The sequence below is a fragment of the Ornithorhynchus anatinus genome, chromosome 1 (assembly GCF_004115215.2).
Source record: "Ornithorhynchus anatinus isolate Pmale09 chromosome 1, mOrnAna1.pri.v4, whole genome shotgun sequence".
Classification (NCBI taxonomy): domain Eukaryota; kingdom Metazoa; phylum Chordata; class Mammalia; order Monotremata; family Ornithorhynchidae; genus Ornithorhynchus; species Ornithorhynchus anatinus.
Window position 1 is genome coordinate 40,870,897 of NC_041728.1, and position 25,080 is coordinate 40,895,976.

General features: G+C 49.3%; 2 protein-coding genes across 4 annotated transcripts in view; both read right to left on the reverse strand.

Annotated features, from left to right (window-relative positions):
• On the reverse strand, positions 1-14,844 carry NOXRED1 (NADP dependent oxidoreductase domain containing 1). Its single transcript, XM_001508681.5, has 7 exons — positions 14,768-14,844; positions 11,233-11,415; positions 8,920-9,119; positions 6,971-7,151; positions 3,774-3,925; positions 2,112-2,334; positions 1-464 (listed from the first exon to the last, which is right to left on the reverse strand). The coding sequence occupies exons 2-7, from the start codon at positions 11,391-11,393 to the stop codon at positions 293-295; spliced, it is 1,089 nt and encodes a 362-aa protein (XP_001508731.2). The 5' UTR covers positions 11,394-11,415; positions 14,768-14,844; the 3' UTR covers positions 1-292.
• VIPAS39 (VPS33B interacting protein, apical-basolateral polarity regulator, spe-39 homolog) overlaps positions 14,553-25,080 on the reverse strand; it is a 23,511-nt gene continuing 12,983 nt past the window's right edge. For 2 of the 3 annotated variants that reach the window (XM_029058795.1, XM_029058807.1), the window contains exons 10-20: positions 24,654-24,756; positions 23,934-23,961; positions 23,295-23,368; positions 21,737-21,812; positions 20,932-21,066; positions 19,910-19,951; positions 19,206-19,295; positions 18,710-18,796; positions 16,790-16,879; positions 16,212-16,316; positions 14,553-15,487 (exon numbers count right to left, since the gene is read on the reverse strand). In XM_029058795.1, the coding sequence (XP_028914628.1) occupies positions 15,467-15,487; positions 16,212-16,316; positions 16,790-16,879; positions 18,710-18,796; positions 19,206-19,295; positions 19,910-19,951; positions 20,932-21,066; positions 21,737-21,812; positions 23,295-23,368; positions 23,934-23,961; positions 24,654-24,756 (851 nt within the window). In that variant the 3' untranslated portion in view covers positions 14,553-15,466. The remainder of the gene's footprint in view (positions 15,488-16,211; positions 16,317-16,789; positions 16,880-18,709; positions 18,797-19,205; positions 19,296-19,909; positions 19,952-20,931; positions 21,067-21,736; positions 21,813-23,294; positions 23,369-23,933; positions 23,962-24,653; positions 24,757-25,080) is intronic. The other variant, XR_003757039.1, reaches the window with a different exon arrangement.

The following is a 25,080-nucleotide window of genomic DNA, read 5'->3' on the forward strand; positions in this document are numbered from 1 at the left end:
TGAGGGGAGGGTATTATTTTATTCTAACCAAAGTACCCTCAGCACAATTTGCCAATACCCTTGTTTCCTATCTTGCGCAAGTTACAGGACTATAAACCAGGCCTATGTCACAGCTCCTGGTTTTTGCGTTTCAAAATTACAAAAGACAGTGCACACCTTCAGAATTTCCTGACAAGTCACTGTTAAAATAAGAGAGAGTCATGATGGCCTGGTCGAAGAAGTAAGACTGGCCTTTCGACGGGCTGCCATGGCTGGTGGTGATGGGCAGTGGCCAGGTTGAAAGGCCCAGGCTTTAGCCGGACGACGATGCGGACTGGTCCTCTTCACTTTCAGGGAGGGAGAGGCCGAACGAATTGCAATATAGTGTGGCCAGCTGATCCCGAAGAGCAGCACAGGCTGTGAGGTACTGGCTAAAGGGAGTTTCTTTTAGCTGAACCATTGTCAGGTTAAACCAGGGGAAGGTGCTGAGGAAAGAGCAAAGGTGTTTTAGTATTAAAACGGACCATTACCCACTTCAGCCCTCTTTTTAAAGTTTTGCAGATCTCTTCTGGAGGCTGACCACGTGTTCACTTCCCTCCTTTAGAAACAAGATTCTTCTCCAACTAATTAAAATACAGAACTGGACTAGAATACCAAGTCCAACTGGTATTTGGACTTGTCCAAGTTCAAGTCTTGGACTTGAATACCAAGTCCAAGTCTACTGGTGGCCCATTCCTCTGGCCCATTCTTCTCTGCATTAAGTAAAAACTGGGCAATTGGTTTTAAGGCACTCTTTAATTCTCTCCTTCCTATATATCCTCTTTTCTCCCAGTACAACTCAGCTTGCACTATTCTTCTCAAGCTAACCTACTCACTGTGTTTCATTCTCGTCTCTTCCACCATCAGTCTCTTGCTCATACCTCCCCGACCCTCTCCAGCCTGCCTGGACATTTCCCTTACATGTTCGATGGTTCCCAGCTTTCCTCATTTTCAATCTTTTTGGACTCAGGTCTCTTTTGAAGCCCTTCCCCAATTAATTTCGAATCCCCGCACTGTCTACCTCCCAGCTCCCTCAGTAGCACTTTTACACGACCATTAAGTATTCACAACCCCCTCATTACACTTACTTCTTTAGACACTATTACTTCTTAGATTGTAAACTCCGTGAGGGCAGAGAGCAAAACTACCCATTCTGTTGAACTCTCCCATATGCTAAATAATTGTGGCATTTATTCTCATTATGGGCAGGAAACATGTCTGCTAATTCTATTGCATTTTACTCTCCCAAGCGCCTAGTACAGTGCTCTGCACGTAGTAAGCGCTCAGGAAATACGATTGATTATTCAGCACTTCCTTCAAAACAAGGACTGCACTAAGCACTGGGGTTGATACAATATAAACCGATCGGACACAGTCCCTGCCCCCACATGGGGCTCACAGTCTAAGAAGGAGGCAATCCCCAATTTACGGATGAGGAAACAGAGGCAAGATGTCTTGCCTTCTAGACTATAAGCTCGTTCTGAGCAGGGAGTGTGTCTCTTGTATTCTCCCCAGTGCTTAGTACAGTGCTTTGCACACAGTAAACAGGAAGTAAGAGGGTAGCACGATTGACTAAGTAATTTGCCTAAGGTTACACTGCGCCAAAGAGGGAGAACCAGGATTAGAATCTGGGTCCTCTGACTCTTGTTCTTGCCTTTGGGCCTCACTGTTTCTCTTCATTTAATACAGTACTCTACAGGTGCTCAATTGTAGGTGAGCACAATTGTAGCCCCTCAGTTGTAGGTGCTCAATAAATTCTATTAATTGACTGAAGTGTTAATTTTATCATGCAGTTCATAGAACGTTTATCTCATTCATGGAGGGCACCCTGAGTGATTTCCGAGGGGCCTTTCAAAATAAAGAACAATCATACTCCACACTCGGGTCGTTTCAGATTCCAGGAACAACCGCACCGGGAAGAGCCAGATACGGGAAAGAGAAAAGCTCTCCATCTAGATCAGTTGTTTCCAAGGGCACAGAGATCGAGGTGGTTGGAAGGGGAGTAACAAAATCCCAGCTCATCAGCCAGGACCACGCCTCAAGGCAAAACTAGACAAACCAGAGCCATCGCATCCATCTGATTTCTTACTTACTCTTCTGAAGTCATGGACTGGGCGAAAGATTTATTGACAAAGTGTGTCACCTGGAACGGAGGGCAGTTGATCTTATTTTCCTGGCAGGGAAGCAAGAGCTCAGGAAGACACAAGTTACTGAGTAACTCTAGTGCCTGCGGGTGGGGCATACCCTGTGATGTGCAGGTATTCAGGGCTGCATAGAAAACTGCTTCGAGCCACTTGATGTCGATAGTTATTCCGCCTGCACACCAGAGTACAAATACCAGTTACCCAAAAGAGAGAGTGATAAAGTGGGAACCTAGAACAGAAGCCAACTTAGAATGTCCATTTGAAAAATGGAGACCAGAGACTCTGCTTTCCCAGGGTCAAGGTTGGTCTTGGTCAGTTTACTTTTCATGTCACCCACTTTAGGCAGTAAGCTCATTATGGGCAGGGAATGGGTCTGCTAATTCTCATTCATTCAATCGTATTTATTGAGTGCTTACTGTGTACAAACCACTGTCCTAGGCGTTTGGGAGAGTACAATGTAATAACCAACAGACACATTCCTGCCCACGACGAGCTCATAGTCTAGAGGAGGAGACTGACATTAATATAAATAAATAGATGAAAAAATAAATTAGATGTATACAAATATAATTCTATTGGATTGGACTCTCCCAAGCACTCAGAACAGCACTGTGAACATAGTAAGTGCTCGATAAATACCACTGATGGATCGATTGATTGATGTCCACAGCTAACTATGGGCTCTGGCCTAGGCTAAGCCTAGTGCCTACCACAGGCACCTCAAATGTACACACTACCCTCCGACACATTTTCATCTCACACTTGGGGGTGCTGTCATGGGCTAAAAATAATTCTGGAAGTGTTACTGGGGAGAGAAGAGTATGATGATAATATTTTCTTATATTACAGCATTTTTTGTCTGTCTGTCTCCCCCGATTAGACTTGTAAGCCCATCAAAGGGCAGGGACTGTCTCTATCTGTTACCGATTTGTACATTCCAAGCGCTTAGTACAGTGCTCTGCACATAGTAAGCGCTCAATAAATACTATTGAATGAATAATAATATTATAGTGAGTGTTAACTGCTACTACGTGCCAAGCACTATCCTAAGTGCTGAGGGAGATACAAGATAACCCAATCAGACACAGTCCCTGTTCCACATGGGGCTCCTAGTTTAATTGGAAGGTGACAACTGCTATTTAATCCCCATTATACCGATGCAGAAACTGAAGCACAGAGGGGTTAAGTGGCCTGCCCAAAGACGCACGACAGTTAAGTGGGAGAGCCTTCCTGGGGAAGCGGGATGGGTTGGATCAGGCTGGCAGCAGTGGTTGGGTTGTTGAAACAGGCACGGCAGGGAGAAAGATGGAAAAGGGAAATTTGGCTTAAGAACATATCGGCGGGCTGGCCAGCTGGGAGAGGCTAATGGAGTGAAAGGACTAGTCACCCTCAGCTTCAGTCTGGTTCCCCAAATGTTTGTTTCCCCCAACTCTCAGTTCCTCTATCCAAAACTGACAATCCACTTTATATAATCAGTCTAAACCAATACTTTCAGGCCCATTCATTTGCCGACCATCTCATACCGTATTCCTGATGAGGGGATTTAATGCGTTCCAATGGGACTGGGTAAAGGAAACTTTACGCAGGTGGGGTAACCGAGGTGACATTTACCTTCGGGACTGAAGGGACAGGTTGCCTTGATGATTGCAGGATCTTGGAGGGCGGCTGTGATCTTCTTCTTCCCCCCCCACACATTGACACACTTGCCTGAACACTGGTACTGCGGCCGCAGGATGGTGGTGTGGGAAAGCAGCTGCTTCAGTCTCAAAGTAAAATCAGAAGTAAAAATCAGAAGTGGAAAATACAACTTTTTTTACGGTATTTGTTAAGGGCTTACTACGTGCCAGGTATACTGAGCACTGGGGTAGATACGAGCTAATCAGGATGGACACAAACCATGTCCACGTGGGGCTCACCGTCTTCACCCCCATTTTGCCAATGAGATGACTGAGGAACAGAGAAGTTAAGTGACCTGACTGAGGGTCACACAGCAGACAAGTGCTTGAGCAGGAATGAGAACCCAGGTCCTTCTGACTCCCAGGCCTGTACTCTATCCACTAGGGCACGCTGCTTCTCAGCCCTGAAGGGGAAAGAGAAATAGAAGGTCGAATAACTGAAGGCAAAGGGAAGCAGAGTGGCCTAGAGGATAGAGCATGGACCTGGTAGTTTGAAAGACCTGGGTTCTAATTCCAGCTCTATCATTTGTCCGCTCTGTGGCCTTGGGCAAGTCACTTCTCTGTGCTTCAGCTACCTCATCCTTAAAGTGGGGATTAAAGCTATGAAAGCCATGTGGGACATGGGCCGTGTCCAACCTGATTATCAGGTATCTATCTCAGTGCTTAGTATGACTGGCATATGCTAAGCACCTAGCAAATATCATTTAAAAAAAAAAAAAGAACAGACTGAACCAAAATGCATTTTGGGGTCAGACCAGCCCCAGTATCAGTGGCTAAGCAAAGCTATGAGAAGGCGGTGGGGGAATAATGCCTGAGGAAGAGTCGAGTGGTCATATTGAATCCTAAAGATTCCTTCCTCAGCAGGCAGCTTTCATTCTTCAATCAATCATATTACTGAGCGCTTTCTGCAGAACACTGTACTAAGCGCTTGGGAGAGTATATTACAACAGAATTATCAGACACGTTCCCCGCCATAATGACTTTATAGTCTAGAGCAGGAGACGGATGTTAATATAACTAATTTATAATATATAATTTAAAGATATGTTCATAAATGCTATGGAGCTGGGGATGGGACAAATATCAAGTGTCCAAAGGTAACAGACTGAAGTGCATAGATGATTCAGAAGGAAGAGCGAGCCGGGGAAAAGAGGACTTCAAGCAGTCATCCCCATACTGTGAAATTACTTACTCCAATTCCACCATTTGAAAATATTTTTTCTTCTATCTCCCCTCTTAAGAGGTCATCTTCTGGTGGGCAGGGAACAAAGGCCTTAGTACAGCGCATCGCACCCATTACACGTAAGCCCAAAGAAAACCGAGGTATACTTATTAGGTGGCAGACAGGGAAGCCATTTCCAACACCAAAAACCAACACCATTGGTGACACAGAGCTAAACAGCGTCACAGAATTGTTTTTCCCAGGCAGCACATTGATCAGTGACACAATAGGCAACTGGAAAACCAAATTAAGAAAGCAAGCCAGCAAATCCTTTAAAAGGCTGTCAAACAGCAGGGCATCTGACATCAGACCAAACTACGTGGTTGACAATGCTGTAACACTGTCCGATCTTTTCTACGGATGAGCCCTCCTCTCCTCACACACTTCACAGCTGAGTCCTTGAACGGTTTCCGGTAGTGTTTCTCAGGGGCTTATCCCAAAGTCCTAGCACAGAGTTAGCCCCCCAGAACTGAAGTTATGCTCATGGCTGAGCTGGGTGGGCCACAGGAGGATAACAGATGACAGCGGGATACCAAAACTGGAAATCTCCAAAGCAAGGAGGCGAGAGGAAACGGTCTAAGGAGGCAGTAAGACTTCGACTGGGAGCCCACGTGGGACAGGGACTGTGTCCAACCTGATGCAATTACCCCGGTGCTTAGAACAGTGCTTGACACATAGTAAGCCTTTTAATAAATGCTATAAGAAGAGAAGCAGCGTGACTTAGTGGATGGAGCACGGCCTTGGGAGTCAGGAGGACCTGGATTCTAATCCCGGCTCCGCCACTTGTCTGCTTTGTCACCTTGGGCAAGTCACTTCCCTGTGCCTCAGTTACCTCATCTGTAAAATGGGGATTAAGACCGTGAGCCTCATGTGGGACGGCGACTGTGTCCGACCCCAGTTTGCTTGTATCCATCCCAGAGCTTAGTACAGGGCCTGGCACCTGTAAGCACTTAAATACAATTATTATTACCAATAATATTTTTTTTAAAAAAAAACAAAGCCTCAGACAATTCTGTATCCCAGATATGGCATGGCACGGCTAGAAGTAGAGGAGCCCTCCTGGGACTATGCCAGCCGTGGTGAAAGAGTGTTGGTTTTTGGGAGATATTAAGTACTTATGAAGTGCCAGGCGCTTTACTAAGTGCTGAGATAGATACATGATAAACCCCTTCTAGACTGTGAGCCCGTTGTTGGGTAGGGATTGCCTGTTATCCAACTGTACTTTCCAAGCACTCAGTACAGGGCTCTGCACACAGTAAGCGCTCAATAAATATGAATGAAGGAATGAAGGTTGGACACCATCCCTGTCCCATATGGGGCTCACAGGCTTAATCCCCATTTTCCAGATGAGGTGTCTGAGACCCAGAGAAGTGAAGTGACTTGCCCAAGGTGACACAGCAGACAAACGGTGGAGCCGGGGTTAGAATCCAGGTCCTCCTGACTCCCAGGACCGTGCTCTACCCACTAGGCCATGCTGCTTTTCATCTAAGAACCACCTATGGCCTCTCATGTGGTGGACAGCCTCAGTAGGAATCGGGAACAAACAGAGCTGGGCCAGGTTGGGGGCAAAAACTACAGTGGCTGCTGGCTCCTGGCATGGTCTGTCACAGCGTTGGCATGATGCTGCGGTTGGCCACTCAGCCCTTAAGTGGGATCTGAACCCAAAACTCTTGCAGGGGCTTCACAATATGCTGCCACCCTGCCTGGCTTCTGGCCCGTGGCACTCTGTGCCCCAGCGGGGATCCAGCTGACGGGGAAGAGAGACTGCAGGGAGTGGCATGCTGACCGGCGGTCCCAAAATCCATTCTTTGCCGACATTCTCAGCCTTCTCATCAAACCCCCCATGGGCGATGGGTGGACGGTGATGCCGCCGGCAGCCCTCAGTCAGAAAGCTGCCTCGAGGGGCTTACCTGGACAGGGAGACTGCGGTGACTAGACTATATACAATGGAGGATTCCCGGAGCCTGCTGTGGATTTCAAAACAGATATGAGACAGCTGGGATGGCAGACAGCAGAGGAAAACCACATCGGCCCAATCCACAAGTTGGCAGTTGTCATAAAAACATACGACTCCAAGGTCCTGGAGGTCTCCTGGAAGGGAGAGAGAAAGAAGGGAAAGCCCTCCTAGCTCCCAAGGAATGTGTTCCATTGGGCTGATACTTGGCTGAGCTCCCAGGGTTTTCACCTGAGTGTGGGATGGGGAAAAGGGAATAATTATTACTCTCAGATGTCTGCCCACACAAGTTACTTCTCCTGACACTTTCATTTGCCTAAGGATGTCACCAAAATCCATCCCAGCAATGTACCACCCCCCTTTTATTAGCACATCTGTTGCCAGAGTAACAGTGTTTCAGGTGAACAATTGACTCACCCCTGTGAGGAACTCTCTGAACAAATCTCCAGCCCTGGAGGTATGGCTCTCCACCCCAAAGGAACCTTTTCAGGGAGAGCTGGAGCCATGTAAGTCGGGACGGTGGAGGATTAGGATATCCGCACGGAGGCCTGCTAGCAAACTGGAACCTGGTCCTGAAAGATGTTCGGGTGCTGTCTGGCCCTCTTTGGGTCAAAGGAAAATTTGGTTCTGTCTGGATGCATTTACTTTGGGCAGGACTGGTCTTACTGCATCATTATAATCAGCAACAGCAGCATTTACTGAACACCTCCCGTGGGCAGGGCACTGTATTAGTCACTTGGGAACATAGGATAGGAAGGGAAATCAATCCCTGGTATTTCAAGTAATGGTATTTATTGAGAGCTTACTGTGTGCAGATCTTTTGAAAGACCTAGGTACTGCCCTTGAGCTCTTACAATCTAATGAGGAGACCAGGAGACAATAGGCAAAAGAGTAAGGGCGCTGATACAAGTAATAGAAAACAAAACCCACTGAATCATTTAACAAATAGATGCGGGCAGGGAACACGTTTACCAACTCTGTTTTACTGTACTCTCCCAAGTGCTCAGTCCAGTGCTCTGCAGACAATAACAGCTCAAAAAATACAGCTGACCAATGAGTGCTAAAGTGGCTGGTGGGGGATTAATCAGGGAGTACCATTTGGAGGAGGTATTTGGAATTCCTCTGGCAGAGGGCCAGTCTCGAGGCAGTGGTCTTTGGTCACCCCCATTCTCTAGGTCCTTAGGGAAGTGGGGTTCTGGCTGGAGAAAGCTTAAGTGAAAGCGTGAGAAGGCCGAGTGAATCTCTAACTGTGTCCGCTCCCTTCATGATGTACTCTGAGAAGGCAGCCCGCCCTAGCCGAGATACTTGGTTAAAAGAATTTGCTCGATGGGGCAGAGCCTTTTGGATCTGTTGCCGAGAGGATGTTCAATGTTGGAAACATTCCAATTTGAACCCAAGGGATTTGGGCAGCACTGACCAGCTTCAGGACAGCAGAGCGCGTGGCTTAGTGGATAGAGCACAGGCCTGGGAATCAGAGGGCCCTGGGTTCTAATCCTGACTCTGCCACACGTCTGCTGTATCACCGTGGGCAAATCACTTCACTTCTCTGGGCCTCAGGTACCTCATCTGTAAAATGGGGGATTTAAGAGTCAGAGCCCCACGTGGGACAGGGACTGCATCCAATCTGATTAACTTGTATCTACCCCAGTGCTTCGAACAGTGCTTGGCACATAGGAAGTGATTAACGAGTACCATCATCATTATTATTATTATTAGTGTTCTCCACACAGTAAGTGGTCAATCAATACCACCGATTGACCGATAGGGAGCCCAAAGGCCAGCTATGACCACCCAGATACCATTTCCAGTTCCCAGTGAGGCAGCTAGGAAGGTGATGCCTTCTTCAGACCCCATTTCTGAGTGGGAGATGTTAAGGACTACTTCCTCCCCAAGAGTTAACCTTACCCAGGGTATCTGGTCTCCGAGTAGAGACCTGGAGGCTCCAGGAGGGGATACAGGCCACCTGGAGCAACGCTTTGGCCAGCTGCTTTCCAAGGTGACCACCTCCGATGATGCCCACTTTCAGAGGCTCTTTTAAAGGCTTCTCCTTAGAACACGCTCCCGGTGATGGGAGCAGGGACACTGGACCATTCCCTGGGGTCTGTCTGAAGAATAAACACACACTTGATCCAAACGTATGTGTATATCTAACTATTGCACTCTCTCTCTCTCTCTATATATATGATATGTGCGTGCGGGCACACACACACACACACACACAGGCAGCATGGCTTAGTGGAAAGAGCACAGGCTGGGGAGTCAGAGGATGTGGGTTCTAATTCTGGTTCTGCCTCTTGTCTGCTGTGTGACCTCAGTCAAGCCATTTAACTTCTCTGTGCCTCAGCTATCTCACCTGTAAAATGGGGATTAAGACTGTGAGTTCCACGTGGGACAACCTGATTCTCTTGTATCTACCCCATTGCTTAGAACAGTGTTGGCACATAATAAGTGCTGAACAAATACCATAATTATCAATATTATTATATATAGATACACGTATCCATTTGTCTCTCTTATATTGAGAAGCAGCGTGGCTCAGTGGAAAAAGCCCAGGCTTGGGAGTCAGAGGTGATGGGTTCGAATCCCGCCGCTGCCACTTGTCAGCTGTGTGGCTGTGGACAAGTCACTTCACTTCTCTGTGCCTCAGTGACCTCATCTGTAAAATGGGGATTAAGAATGTGAGCCTCACATAGGACAACCTAATTACCCTGTATCTCCCCCAGTGCTTAGAACAGTGTTCTGCACATAGTAAGCGCTTAACAAATACCAACCTTATTATTATTATCTCTCTCTCTCTCTCTAGGACCCTGCTTGCTAGCTGCTCCCACATGCTGAAGCAATCGATGAGCCTTTATTCTCTGGAGAAAAGATACTCTATAAATCCAACTGATGATTTCTACCCAGTTCACTGAACGCCCCTGAGATGGTAGAGTGCTTAGGTCAGGCCTTAACCAAGAGCTGGGTTCCACTCTGAGCTCCTCTCCTGGCTTGGGAATGACTGGTATCTCTCACTACTTCAATTCCACCCATCCGTTAAACAGGTACAGGGACTTTCTCATTCTCCATTTATGGGCCCTGCTTGACAGCCCTTGGACCTTTTCTGGCAGTTGATAAGCATGACCTGAGGACCCACAGGTACTCAGGTTATTGGGGTTAGCACATGGCAAGGATCTGGCCTAGCCCCAGTCCTCGAGGCAGTGGACAGAAACCTTATTGTGCACAGTACCTCAGTTCCCTCATCTGTAAAATGGGGATTGAGACTGCGAGGCCCACGTGGGACAGGGACTGTGTCCACTCTAATTTGCTTATATCCACCCCAGTGCTTAATACAATGCCTGGCACATAGTAAGTGCTTAAATATCACAATTATTATTATTGTGACATCAGGGTGCCACATAATGGTTAAAGAACAACAGCTGTTGCACCAGTGGGAATGGGAAAGGTAAGAAAAAGGAAGGGAAAAGGAGCATAGGAGGCGAAGGGAAGGAAGCCGGCCACAGGCAGCTCAATCGAGGGCCTCTGCTGGGTGGGGCATGTGGGTGCTGACCCCTCAGAAGGCCACAGACCCAGTCTCCTGGTTTAGGGGACCACTAGAATCCAGACCCATGCTGCTCTGACGGGGGAACACTCAGCCCGATCCGCCCAGGGAGGGAGTCTCTACCTCGTGCATCAGCCGGAGGGAGGGGAGTCCCCACCGGCTCTGGGTGCTCCTACGATCTTGGTACCTTTAGTGCCAGTCAGAGGAAATGGGTGAGGAGAGGGTGGTGAGGGTGATTGGTAAGGCTGCCATTTGACAGAGAACGTGGGAGAGGGAGAGACACAGAGGGAGAGGACTGGACTTACATCTAACTGTTCTCTTCCTCCAACCCCGCTGCAACTACTGAAGTTGGCCGCTCCCAACTAGGCACCTGTGAGGTCCTACAATAAGTGCTCACAACGCCTGGCACGGTGGCCGAATTCACCCCCTGCCCTGGTCATCGTGTCCACTCACTGCCAGGAAGATGACATCCGTGGGGGAGGAGTCTTCTTGGAGATCACCCCCAGCCCTCTCCCTACCTGAGAGCCTCAGCTGGAGGCTCTCAGCAGACGGTCCAGAGCCAGTTGCCAAGAGGACGGGGGACCCACCGCTGCCTTCATTCCCAAATGGAAGATCCTCCCACGTCAGGACTGCCTGCTCTCAGCAGCACGCGGATTGTCCTCCAACCCGGGCTGCCTTACCGCAGGGCCCTAAGTAGCTTGCAGAAGAAGACGGCATGGGCACAAGCCTGCAGCATCAGCCCCCGGAAGCGCCCGAGTAGAAAGAGCAGGGGCCGCTCCTCCTCTCCGACACCCTGCTCGAACTGCAGGGACTGCAGGTTCTCCAGGATGTTCTCCTCCATCGCCCGGGGCACTTCCTGGCAGCTGCAGAGACAGAGAGATGGGTCAGCTGGGTTGCCCTGCCCACTCCTGCTAGGGGAGGAAGCAGATCTCCTGGGCCCACGGGATGTCTCTCACCAACACTCGGGAGCCTCCTTACTCTCGCCCTGTACTGCTGCGTCTCATCCAGATTCCCTGGCGATCCGCCGTTGGATCCAGAAGCCACATATCACCCGTCTCCCAGCGGAGCCCGACAGAGACTACGGCAGACTCCAAGCTGTCCAGCGGGGGATCCCGACTAAATTGGGCCTTCGTCTCCCCGGAGTTGGATGGAAACCTCGAGGTAGTCCCCAGACCGACCTGCTCACCCTTACGCCTTACACCAAGAAGGAGCTGGCCAAGGTAACCGCAGCTTAGCGAAGATTTCCCCGGTTCGCTAGCCTGGACATAGACCCCACTCCTCCAGGGCAGGTCAGATGGATTATGAGAAGTCCCAGGGCTATTTGGCGTTTAAAGAACACTGGGCCCGGGGGGACCTCTGTAGCCAGTTGGCAGATTCTGGAGCTTTGCTGGTCTGTTATTGCCACCAACGGGTCTGTTGGTTGGAAAAAACGACCATTTAAAGGACCATGAGGGTTGGCCACATTGTTAGCTATCACTCCCACACACCAATCCCGGGTCTCTTTAAATACAGAGACAAGTAATCAACTGATGGTATTTATTGTTTTCTGTGTGCAAAGCACTGTATTAAGTCCTTGGGAAAGAAGCAGCGCGTAGCCTAATGGAAGGGGTTCGGGCCTAGGTGTCTGAGGACCTGAGTTCTAATCCCAGCTCTGCCACCTGTCCACTTTGTGACTATGGGCAAGTCACTTCACTTCAGTCACCTCATTTGTTAAATGGTGATGAAGTCACTTAACTTTTCTGTGCCTCAGTTCTGTCATCTGTAAAACAGGGTTTCAATATCTGCTCTCCCTCCTACTTAGATTGTAAGCTCTGTATGGGACAAGGACTTTGTCTGACCTGATTATCTTGCATCTTCCTCGGTGCTTAAAACAGCACTTGACAATTATTATATTCTTCTTATTATTACAATCCAATAGCGTTGGTAGACATGATCCCTGCCCAGGAGGAGCTTACATCCCAATCCTGTGCCAGGACATCAAGTCCTTTTTCGTAAAACCCCCATTCAACTAAGCGCACATTCATTCATCTATTCCACTCAGTTCTAGGCTATAGAAAAACAAACATTTGGAAAGGGGACACCCCAACTTGGACTCTCACTTTGGCTAACCATCATAGCCCACAGACTTACGCATCTCTTAGTACGCAGACCAGTCCACAGCCTTTAACCCAGATCCTTTCTTGTCCATGTCGGCTCTGGACAATGAAACCTAAGCAGATCTCTAAGGAGAAATCACCTGGAAAAGTTGTCGTGGTGATTCCCTAGGTGTTAGACCCATGCTTCACTCCTTGGGCCTTAAAAGGGGCAGTTGATCACAGGGCAGTTGTCCGATTTCTTTCAACCATCAATCTAGAGGCAGGTTTTTATTGAACGTTTACTGTGTGCGGAGCACTGTTCTGGGCACTTGGGTGAGCAGAAAAAAACAAAGTTGGTAGGCACGTTCCCTGCCCACAGTAAGTTTACAATGTAGAGGGCAACAGCTGCCTCTTACCGCCCCGAGAAATGCTCAGCCTTTACTGTCCGCACCAACGGCGCTGTGCTCCGAGACGTGGGTCGGGCACGAATGCCCTCGTGGGTGAGGCAGGAGACTGGTATTATTGTCCAGAACTTTAAAATCAGTAAATGGAGCATATCTCAATCCCCACTTAACTTAACGCTGGATCAAAAGTAAAGGTCCTTAATCTGAGAACCTACGAGAACTAAGCTCCGCTGTTATCCCCTCTCCACAAATCAATCCAACAATGGTATCTACTGAGCACTTAGTATGTGCAGAGCACTGTGCTAAGCACTTGAGAGGACAAATCAACAGAGTTAGAATTAATTTTTTCCCCCATGAGTGTAAAAAAAAAATTGAGGCCTTGAAGAGTAGTCCAAGATCTTTCAGCAGAGCAGGAGCCAGGCTGGGCTAGAATTATAAAATAATTTTTTTTTAACCCACTAAACCACATAACCCAGGACTCTCAACCTCTGCGAGCAGTAGCCAAGGAAGAGCAACTGAGAACTGCCTGCTAGCGGTTGGATCTTGGGTCTGGCTCGGCCCAGCCAAGGGGTATTAGCTGGAGTGGGAATGGGGAGCCCCCGCTCTCACTGGAAGAGGAGACCCCAAACACTTCACGGTACCAGTCGGCATGCTAATGAAGGCACCCACTTGCCTTCAGACTTGCCTTGACATCAGGCCAAAGAAATCTAGACCTTCGACTCAGCCTGGGCCCAGTTCTGCAAAGAGAGTTTGGTTTAGTGCTGTCGACACGATTCGTTCAAAGGTGGCCAAAAGACAAGGGGCAACTCATTAAGCCAGTCGCTAGCCTTTGCAGGAGCTGAAGGTAGGGCTGGAATGGGTCTCGGGCAGGGCCGGTGAGGCTAAGTGCCAACGGGGCTGAGGTGTGTAGTTTCTTCCTATTTCTTCCCCACTCAATCGATTGTATTAACTGAGCGCTGTGTGCAGAGAACTGTACTAAGCGCTTGGGAGAATACGACACAACAGAGTTGGTGGAGACATTCTCTGCCCACATGCTTCATTCGCTAGTTACACTACCAACGCAACATACCACGGTGGGCGAATCCCCCGCCCACAGCAGCAGAAGGCTCCGTCACCCCCACGCTTCCGGGCCCTCAGCTGACGGGCATGTGTTGGGAGGACCAAGATTTTATAGTCTACTGGAGGAGAACGACACATAAATCAAATTACACACAGGCAAGTGATAAAGGAAAGAAGATACGTATGGGGATGTGGAAATTTCATAGCCGAGGTGGCAAGGAAGGCCTGGAGTTGCATTTGCGGGATGTAAGGTGGGGAGCTGGGGAATTTAAAACAGGGTCGCTTAGCCCCTCGGTGCCTCAGTTTCCTCATCTGTAGAACAGGGACTGGATACCTGCTCACCTGACCTCTTGGACCGTGGTGAACCTCAGCTGGGACCAAGACTGTGTATTGACCTCAGTGCTCAGGCACAGAATAAGCACTCAATTATACTGTTCAAATCACAAGGAAAATAAACAGGCATCAAGAGAGGCACAGAAGCAGTTTTATTAGGAACTCACCAAAGTAGGGAAACCCAGAACAGCTGCAACGGGGCAGAGGGCAGAGACTGGCAGGAAGCAGGAATTCTGCACTGCAAAATGCCAATCAAACCACAAAGCTGCAAGTAAAATGCCCCCTGCCCCGGGAGGTCAGGGGGCCCAACTGAGTCTGAGAATCCCCCCTTTGGATGAACCTACCTGTGTGCTAGGTGACCAGCACAGGGATCAGAGACTGAATGACAGGAGCACTCCCCAGCACTGCTGGAGTCAGAGAAGGGGCTCTATGGGGGCTCTTCGCAGGCCTCAGGCTGTGGGAAAGGAAGGAAACAGGGAGTGAAGAAATGCAATCATCGGGGGAACTGCAGGAAGCACCGGACTGGGGCTCTGTGGTGGCTGATTTCTGCCTGGCCACTTCCGTACGCTCCGACGGCTCCCATGACTCCTTTCAGTGCACCTCTATTTGGTCAGTCCCTGCCCTGTGACTTCATGCCTCAGAACAGTCCGGGATTCTTAGAACAGCCCAGCCATTGTCCGGCGCCTGGCTCTGTGTCCACCAGTTCCCTGCCCGCCCTCAGCCTGGGCGGTAGGCAGGTAGGCCCCTCAGTGGAGTAATCGTCTTCTCTTCCGTCAGAGAACTGGTCCCATACAGGCCCAGACCACTTGTCCACAGGCACCGCACCTATGGCTCTCCTCCCCTGAGTCCCAGGCTCTCGTCTTGGCCTTGGTCTGGCTTCCCTGGTTGGAGTCTGGGTGTTGTCCTGGCCCCAGGGCCAAGTCCGGTCTCTGTCCTGGAAGCAGACGGAAACTGTCCATCGATGACTGGAACAAGCAGCGCGCCGGTGCCCCGCTCTCCGCTCCTGGGAAGGTGGTGCTCGGGAGGACTCGCTGGGCAGCTGCTTAGTTTTTCCATCGGATTTGCTGGAAGAGGAGGAGATGAGGGACTGATCAGTATCACCCTAGGGTCCCCTCCTGCTGTAACCCTGGGTAAATCCCCTGGGATAGACTGACAGGACAAGACCAGTCCCAGTGCCGGACTAAACGAGGAAAAGGAAACAAAAAAGAGTGTCCCGGCTGCAAGGATAAGATTTTCAGGAGCTAAAGGGGAAGAAGGAGGCAAGAGAACCGTTCCTTCTGATCCCGGAGGGTCAGCACTAGGCTGCTGCCTACCAAACACACTGGATCTTGGATAAGCGTCCCAGGCCACAAGCAGGACCAAGAGGAAGAGCCACCGATGCAAATAAATCCAGTCCGGCCCCATCTCTGTTTCTTTCCTAGGACAACTGGAAGGAGCCAGTTTTACCTGCTTTTAATTTAGCCTCAGGTTGGGCTATCTGCCCACAGAACAAGTGCCACCTGGATCCTGCCGCTTAGAGGTCACTCCCATCTCAAGGCCCTTCGAGCACTATTTCTCTGGGATGACTAAGTCTAAGCCAAGTCTAAGCCGGGGGACATCTCCCAAACCAATTCTTTGCCTTTGAGCAAAGCCTTTTGGAGAAATTCTCCTGTTTGGAACTCAGGGCCTTCCTCTCAAGGCTCAACCATTTGTTTTTAAAACACAGCAGAGCCTGGAGAACAGTCTGACCCAGGGTTGATTTGGTTGGGGGTGTGTGTGTGTCAGGGGGTAGAGGCGAGAGAAACTAACCGTATTGCTGAGAATAGCATCGATCTTCTCCTCTTCTGCAGACCCTCTGTCCACTTTATCCCTGTAGGTCACTAATTCGTGCCGGTCCTTCAGATCCCGGTATGTCTACATGGCAAGAAAATCAATCCTGCTGAAATGAATCCCCTTCCTTTTCAGGCAGAGGGGCGTGACAACTCCCACTCTTTAAAACAGGGGTCTGCACAACTCAGGTTACCCTTGTGTATGTCCCTGGAGCATAAGAGTGGGGTCGGGATGGGAGGGGACAGGGAAACCCAGCAGTAAAACTGGATAGAGGGAAGTACTATGCCCAGTTCGCTGGAAATAACCCAGGACTTCCCTTCCCACCACCAAGTGATCTGACCAGTTCCAGGCTGCAAAGCCAGTTAGCAAAGAGGCCAGGGGTAAACACTGGGGGGCTGATTACCAACCCAATGCCTTAAGGCCACCGAGTAATCAAGAGAGGTGGAAGCAAGTGAGAGGCTTGGCACAGTGAAAGTAAGAGAATCACTGTCCCTTTCCCAAACCCTGAGAATTAAGCAATGTGGGGGGCCTCTCTCTTTGGGGACAGGAAGACTCACATCAATGATGACATCATGGCACTTGAACTTGGTGGCAAGGTTCAGTTTGGTGTCCACGTCTTCCACCAAACGAACATATTCCTGTAATATCTGGGAAGAGAGGCAGGGACAAGAGTAAATCCTGACCTTGCAAGATGATGAGCAGCTAAACAAGTATTCAGGGAGGAGAAAGGAGGAGAGGAAGGAATGAACACACAAACTATTTAGGCTCGTCTGTCCCCTTCCAAATCTCCATCACCCACTGCACGTCTGGGACATTTGGGAGGAAGAAAATACGCACTGAAGAAAATATGTACTGCTCGATCCCCAGAGAAGAGTCTCTGCTAAGTGCTTACTATGCACCAAGTCCTGGGGTAGATACAATGTAATCATATCAGATACAGTCCCTGTTCCATCCAGGGCTCACAGTCTAAGGGGAGGGAGAACAGGAATTTAATCCCATTTACAGATGGGGAAGGGCTGGGCTCAAAATCCACCTCATAATATATATCCAGAAGTTCAGCTTTTGACCAAGTTTGGCTCTCTGTTTTTTGTTTTTCTTAGAGCTGTCTTCCTCAAAATGAAAAAAAAAAGTCCTACATTGTCTTCTCCTGGGTACAAGTCTGATTGTGAGATGAGGAGTGTAGGTAGTAATATTCCTCCATGATGGTACTCTCAGAGACTAGACCTACTTTGATCCCAACCCCTTCTTCCTTGGACTAGGGGTTTGCTCTCGTTTGTCTAAATTCCACCTCCATTAATAGAGTACTTTGTCCCTCAGCCTTCTGAGGCACAAGCCAGAGCTGTCCACTCCTTGGGGTCCCCTACTGAGCTTCCCTTCCAAGACTGGGACCATAACGAGGGCCAGGAACCATATCGAATTTTCTCCCGGGTAATTTTTCCAAAGGGCTTTGTACAATACTCTGCGCAAAGCAAGCATACAATAAATACCATCACCACCATCCTCTCCGTGTGGGATCTTTGTGGCCAGGGGCACCAACTTCTAGGGAAGAATGCACCAGGCACGTTGTTCTTTGCCAAGCCCACTCTGCCCTGTCTGGTATTTTTAGAGAGCCATTCCGAGAGGAGGCAGATCCTCAAATTCATTCAATAGTATTTATTGAGCGCTTATTATGTGCAGAGCACTGTACTAAGCACTTGGAATGAACAAATTGGTAACAGATAGAGACAGTCCCTGCCCTATGACAGATTTACAGTCTAATTGAATAAATAAGATAATAAATAAGATAATAATAAATAATCAAATAAGGCCTCCCTCCGGCATCCGAAATGAAGTAGGAAGGAGGTGCCCACAAACAACTAAGATGGACAGGAATAGTGTACTGGGATTGTGGGTAGGTTTATACCTTCACAGACTCTGGGTACACCATATGTTTACAGTTTAAAAGGAGGTAGAATGTTTGTGAGCCAGAGCAATAATCATGTCAGCCTGGGAGAAAATTGGAGATGGGGAGACTGCTAGGATCCCCGTTCATCAGTTTATGAACCTACAAGTACAACAGTTTATAAACATACAAGTCTCTCCATTTTTTTATGGTATTTGTTTTGCGCTTACTATGCGCCAGGAACTATATTAAGTGCTGGTGTAGATACAAGATAGTCAAGTTGGAAACAGTCCATGTCCCACATGGAGCTCAAAGCCTTAAACCCCTTTTTACTAACAAATACAGAGAAGTGAAGTCTCTGCCCAAGGTCACACAGCAGACTAGTGGAGAGCTGGTATTTAGAACCCAGGTCTTTCTGATACCCAGGCCTGTTCTCTATCCACTAGGCCATATTGCTTCCCTAGTGCGCTATGGAAGGGGGCCCTTTCTAGGGTTTTTCTAGGAACAGCTAATTTTGACCACAGTAAGAGGCCAGCAGTCCTCTGAAATGGACTTGTGGGATATTCCACGAAGGCTTGGCTGCTGACACCATTACCTGAACTGGGGCGTTGTTCTTGTGCAGAATTTCCACCACTCGGTGGAAGCCGATGGGCGCTCTCTTCTTGGTGTAGCCCAACCAGTTCTGAAACAGCAGCAAAGAAGCAGTATTAGCCAAGGCGCATTATGCTGGCTCAACTTATCTCCACCCTGACAGAATCAGACAACTGCAAGGGGGAATGAAGAACTAAGGGAAAAATGGGAAGGGGAGAGGGAAGGAAGGAAGCAAAAGGCAGAGATTTGCAAAGAAGCGGAAGGGGGAAGTGGTGAAAAAGAGTAAAAGTTATGATGAAGATATTCTTGATCACAAGTGAGAAACTAGTGTAGGAAGGGGCCAGCAGGGAAGGATGAGATCAGGCCCAAGGCAGAGCTGGGCCATCTCCCCCAGAACCCGATCACCCAAACTCGATCCACGGAGAAGATGCGGCAATTTGGCAAGATCTCTTCTAGAAGTGAGAGTGGGCAGGAGGAAAGGCTGTGAGGCAGGCCCCCACCTTGGTGGTGAAGAGAGTGTCCACATCATGCCAGGCTCGGAGCTTAGCGCGGGCAGCCAGCGCCGTGAGCACGTATTGCTTGTCCGGGATCTGGAAGGCAGAGATGGCCAAGTGGGAAAACAGAGCTGGGGTCGAGAGTCCCTCTGGTGGCAATCATTTCCCCAGAAGCATTAGCCGTCGGGGAGCGGCTGAGTCGGCCCGGAGGAGAACGCTCTCTCCTTTCTCCGGGGCCGGGGCTGCCCTAAGCTTCAAAGCTGTAGGATTTGGGCGGACCTGCCAAGAAAAACTTGCAGGATCTGGGCATGACATTTCTGAAAAGTTGATGTTACTAGGCAAGGCCCTCAATCCTCTCCACAGACCAGGAGGTTCTTTGGAAATCCAGGACCAGTGCTAATCCAGGATGCAATGAGAAAGTCTGGGCCCCAGGTTGACAGCGAGACAGATCACGGGAGCTAGACGCCACCTCTGGAAGTGAAATATCGGCCCCACCCGGCCCTCCCTCTGCAAGTCCTCCTGCTGCTGCTCCCCTATCCCTTGGAAAGTAGCAAAGGGACCGTCTAACTTAAGGGCCCTTGCTCAGCTCCAAGAACAGTCACAGAGCCAGTGACCCCATCCTGCCCCATTCTTTCCCAACCTCCCCTCTCCCACATTTTCCCCAGGGGGGGCTGCTGCTATCGAATCGCCATCTGGCTTGTATTTCCTACCTTAAAGGTTTTCTTCAGGTTGCTGGGACTGCTTAGTGTCCCCTGGAGAGAGAGTTGGGATGACAGGATCAGTGGGGGTGGGAGTGAGGGTTAACTCCCGGTTTGCCCAGGGGCTCGGTTCAGTTCTTCACCACAGACCCAGATGCCTGACTACCCTCTGCACCCACCGGGACTGTCTCGATATTCTGCATCTCATGTGGAGATCTTGAGACCTGGACCGCCGCTTCCAGGAATAGCAGAAGACATCGTGAGCCCTACTGGGTCCGCTCTAGATTGTAAGCTCACTGTAGTCAGGGCAGATGAGTGGGGCTTTTTGACCCCGGGGAGAGGTTTTGATGTGGAGTTTCGGCTTTGCCTGCGCTTGGGCAGATGAGAGCCAAGCACAGGCAAAGCCGAAACTCCACATCAAAACCTCTCCCCAGGGTCAAAAAGCCCCACTTATCTGCCCCCATCCAATTTATCCTTCAACCTCTTTGTCCCATCCTAGCCTAATCTGAGAATTCTCCTCTTGGAATGAAAACTGCAGAGGGCCCGTGTGGGTACAGAGTTGGCAAGCCTGATTCTAGGGACATGGCTCCCAAGTTCCCACTCGACCTCTTTAAAGGCCGCTTCTGGATCTCAGTAGGCTGTGAGACATGGATGATCTCCAGTCCCCACTTTTTTTTTTTAATGGTATTTGTTAAGCACTTACTATGTGTCAGGCACTGTCCTAAGTGCTGGGGTTCATACAAGATGGGGGACAGTCCCTGTCCCACGTGGAGCTCACGATCTTAATCCCCATTTTACAGATGAGGTAACTGAGGCAGAAACAAGTGAAGTGACTTGCCCAAGGTCAGTCAGCAGACAAGCAGTGGAGCTGGGATTAGAACCCAGGCCCGTGGCCTTTCCACTATGCCATGCTGTTTTCCAAATTCCCACTGCCACCCAAATTCCCCATCAGTACTCACGCGAGGGGGAAATTTAAGGCTGAAACTGCTTGCCCCACACCTCACCCGCCTGCCTGCCCCTGGGGGTGCCCGCACCTCAGCCTCTGTGTAGTGGTAGAAGCAGGAGTAGAAGAGGGTGGTGACCAGCGGCATGTTGAGGATAGAAGCCTTACGTGGGTGCTTGCGGAAGATTTCGGTCTGTCCCAGAGATTCCAGGTGCCGGTCGTTGGCCTGGGAAAGTAGGAGGGAAGAGAGAGTCGGTGAGGAGAGCCATGGGGACATGCAGAGAAGCCTTTCAGGCCTTGGAAGAGGAGGTGCAATGGCACTTATGAGGCAAAGGCCAAAAAGGACAATCCCAGTTAGAAGTTGCAGGCCGTGTCGCCAAATTGAATCCAGATGGGGAAGTAACAGGATAATCAGGGGCCTAGTGGAAAGAGCCCAGGCCTGGGAAGACTTGGGTTCTCATCCCGGCTCTATCAACTGCTTTTTGTGTGACCTTAGGGTGAGTCGCTTAACTGCTCTGTGTCTCAGTTTCCTCAACTGTCAAATGCGGATTCAATATCAATTCTCCCTCCTACTTAGACTGTGAGCTCCACTTGGGTCTTGGTCTGTGTCCAACCTGATTAACTTGTATCTACCCTAGCACTCAGAAGGGTATTTGACACATAATAAGCACATAATGTAATAATAATAATAATCAGCATCTGGAGAAAGAAGCTGCTCCTGAAGAAAAGGGATGATGATGTGGACAGGTTGATTGCTTGGGACCCAGTGAATCAGGGGCGTGTTAGTTTTCTTTGGTGTTGAAGATGCTGGGCCTAAAGCTCTCTGCACAATCGAGAAGAGAGGCTGGCGGGGATTTGTAGGGAGGAGAAGGCAGAGGAATCTGGTGGTTCCTAACCTCTATGATGATCTGTCGTTCCAGGAGGGTGTAGTGGTCTTGGATGTGAGCAGCGTCTTCTGCTGAAAATGGCAAACTGACAAGAAGTTAGAGGTGAGCACCTCCCCGCACCATAGGAGAAACGAGCCAGAACACCATCACCAGGGACACAACACCCCAACCTGAGGTGCTCAAAGGACGAAAAACAGGTTTTCACTCATCATCCCATTTGAGGTGGAGGGGAGAGAGGGGACGGCATGAGCTATTCGAGTTTTACCAAATGAGGGACACAGATAGGGAAAGTGCTAGTCAAAGCCAACCGGTCAGTAGTAGGATCAGGAGAAAAGAACAAAAATACACCAATCAATGGTATTTCTTGAGCGCTTACAGTATGTAGAGCATTTTAGTAAGCGTTTGAAAGGGTACAATGCAGCAGAGTTCCCTGCCCACAAAGAGCTTACAAACTAGACGGGATGATGGAGATTTATATAAATTTCAGACATGTACGCAAGTGCTGTGGGACTGAGGGCGGGGTGGATATCAAGCACAGTAAGACCCAAGCCTGTCAATTCCCAGGTCAGAGCCCCAATCTCCCGAATGTGTCCCCCTGGTCCTCTAGACAGCCTCCCCTGCTCTGAGCTCATCTCCCAGGCTTCCCGTTCACTACTTTTGAGTTGGTGACAGGGAGAACAGATTTCTCCAGAAGAGATGCAAGCGCAGTCTAGTGGAAAAGAGCCGGGGCTGGGAGTCAGAGGACCTGGGTTCTCTCCTGCCCCTGCCATTTGCTTGCCGTGTAGCAAGTCACTTCATTTCTCTGTGCCTCCATCTCCTCGTCTGGAGAATGGGGGGTTTAATACCTGTACTCCCTCCTACTTAGACTTATAAGTCCCATGTAGTACAGCTACATTGTGTCCATCCCGATTAACTTATATCTCCCCCAGGGCTTAGAACAGTGCTTGACACATAATCAGCGCTTAATACTATTTTATAAAAAAGAGAGAGAGAGAAAACGGAAGCCAGCCCTCTCATTACCATTCTAGATCTCCCCCTAAAATATACTGATTAGCAGGAAGCTCTATGAACATATCAGGGTCCCTCCTCTCTGTTTAGCAATGGGTCAGGAAAAAGGGCATGGCCTAGTGGATAGAGCACAGGCCTGGGAGTCAGAAGGACCTGAATTCTAATTCTGTCTCCGCCACTTGTCCGTTGTGTGAGCTTGGGCAAGTCACTTCACTACTCTGTGCCAAATTTTACCTCATCTGTAAAATGGGGATTAGGACTGTGAGCTCTATGTGAGACACGGGCTGTGTCCAACCAGACTGGCTTGTATCTACACCAGGGCTTACAGTTCCTGACATAATCCAAGCACTTAAAAAATACCCTTTTTTAAAAACTTAAAAAAGGGGGCACAGGATCCACCGAGTAATCACAGTTAGAGGCTCATTACTATTTCCTGAGTTAGGCCTCAGTATTTCTTCTCCCTCTTGGCCCCTCTCGGCTTTCACCTTCGCTCTCTTCTTCCTACCTTATGAATCTTGTGGGCTCCCAAGCCCACAATTTCCCTCTAGGAGGCACTCACCCAATACACCTCTTGAGAAATTCTTTCCTCTTGTCCACATCCTGGATGTTCAAATGCTCTCGATACTGGGACAACTGAAGAAGCAAAGAGGAAGGTCTCAGAGCTCCTGGACTCTGGCCATCACAAGGACACATTATCTAGAGCAGTGGGCAGCAGCTGATGAGAAGGTCTTCCGTGCTCAGGGACTAGGTGGCTGAGAGACTGTCCCTCAGGAAAAAGTCCAAAAATGTTCTTCAAAATGGCTGGTGGAGCCCTTGACATTCCACTTCCCAACTACAGCCAGTCTCTTAGCCACTCCTCCTGGCACTGGGGGCTCAAACCAAGAGCCTCTGAGATCTAGTCACTGAAAGAATTAGACAGATTGAGCAAAACTACACTGATTTCGCTGATTCCAACCTGAAATGGGGCGTGCGCATGGACGCACATACACACACACACACACACACACAGAGAAAACAAGCTACATTTCTTCACATTTTCTGTGTATTTGGCTTCGAGTTACAGGAAACATTTTCTAAGGGCCACTGTTCTATTGCTCACAAACTGGATAACTGGAGGATGGGAACAGAATGACAGAATAGATTTTCAGAAGCAGCAGGGAGGAAGGTGTTCCCAGACCTGGGTGAGGGTCTCACTTACTGCGAGTTCTTCTGTTCTGCCCAGGAATCTGGGGACACAGCAAAGGGAAAGAGAGAATGAATTGGCACCGCTTAGCACATTGTAAGCGCTTAACAAATACCATCATCATTATTATTATTATTATTATTGTTAACTGCTTCAGTCACTGCATCACTGTCATTTTCATTCATTGAAGGTGAGTAAACTAGGGAGTATTTGACCTCCTTAAAGAGTGATGGGTGTCAGGATGCCCCTCACTGGAACTAAGCACACGCATTTCCATCCGCCCCCATCCCCACCTTATCTTAAAACCACCCTCACTCCTTCCCCAAAAGATTGAGAAATCATCCTGCTAAGTTGTTTGCACTTTCCATACAACACGCCAGACATAGCCTGGCTGAACTGTTTCTTTCAGTTTCATCTTGTGGGCAGCAGGCAGGGGACAGAATCTAACCCCCGGGCAGCCCGCCATGAGCACTAAAGGGCAGGGGAAGTGGAACAGCTCAGATCTTCCCCCATGGTGGACAGAGCTGATGCTTCCATTACCTACATTACAAGCTCCTTGGGTTCCCATATACCCAGACCTAGGACCCTAAAAGGCAACTCAAGTTGGAAGATCTGACAGGCCAAAAGGACTTGAAGCTAGAATGAAGTGACACAGTCAACTGCTAGGCACAGCCCACTGCGATGGCGGGGTGGTTGGAGGGTGATGGGGAGGAGGATGTGGGAAGGGCTTCTCACCTGAAGAGGTCCAAGAGCAGTTTCTGATCTCCTATCTCGTTGAGAAAGTGGATGAGATGCGTCAGGGCGATCTGCCGCACTTCCAGCTCTCGGAAGAGGATATCTGGCAGGCAGGGAGTGGAGGAACATCACACATTTGACCCGTAGGGTGAAAGTGACCTTCCGCCCTTACTGGTCCCAGGGCATCCACACCCCAGGGCTGTCAGGAACAAACATCCTGTCCCTGACGAGCTGAGCTCCTGTTACATGCATCCCCTCTAGACTGCGAGCTCACTGTGGACAAGGAATGTGTCTATTATACTGTACTCTCCCAAGCGCTTAATAAAGTGCCCTGCACACGGTAAGCATTCAATAAATACGACTGAATGAATGAACGAATGTGCATGACCTAGGGTGATCCTTACGGAGTGCTTCCCAATCTCCCAAC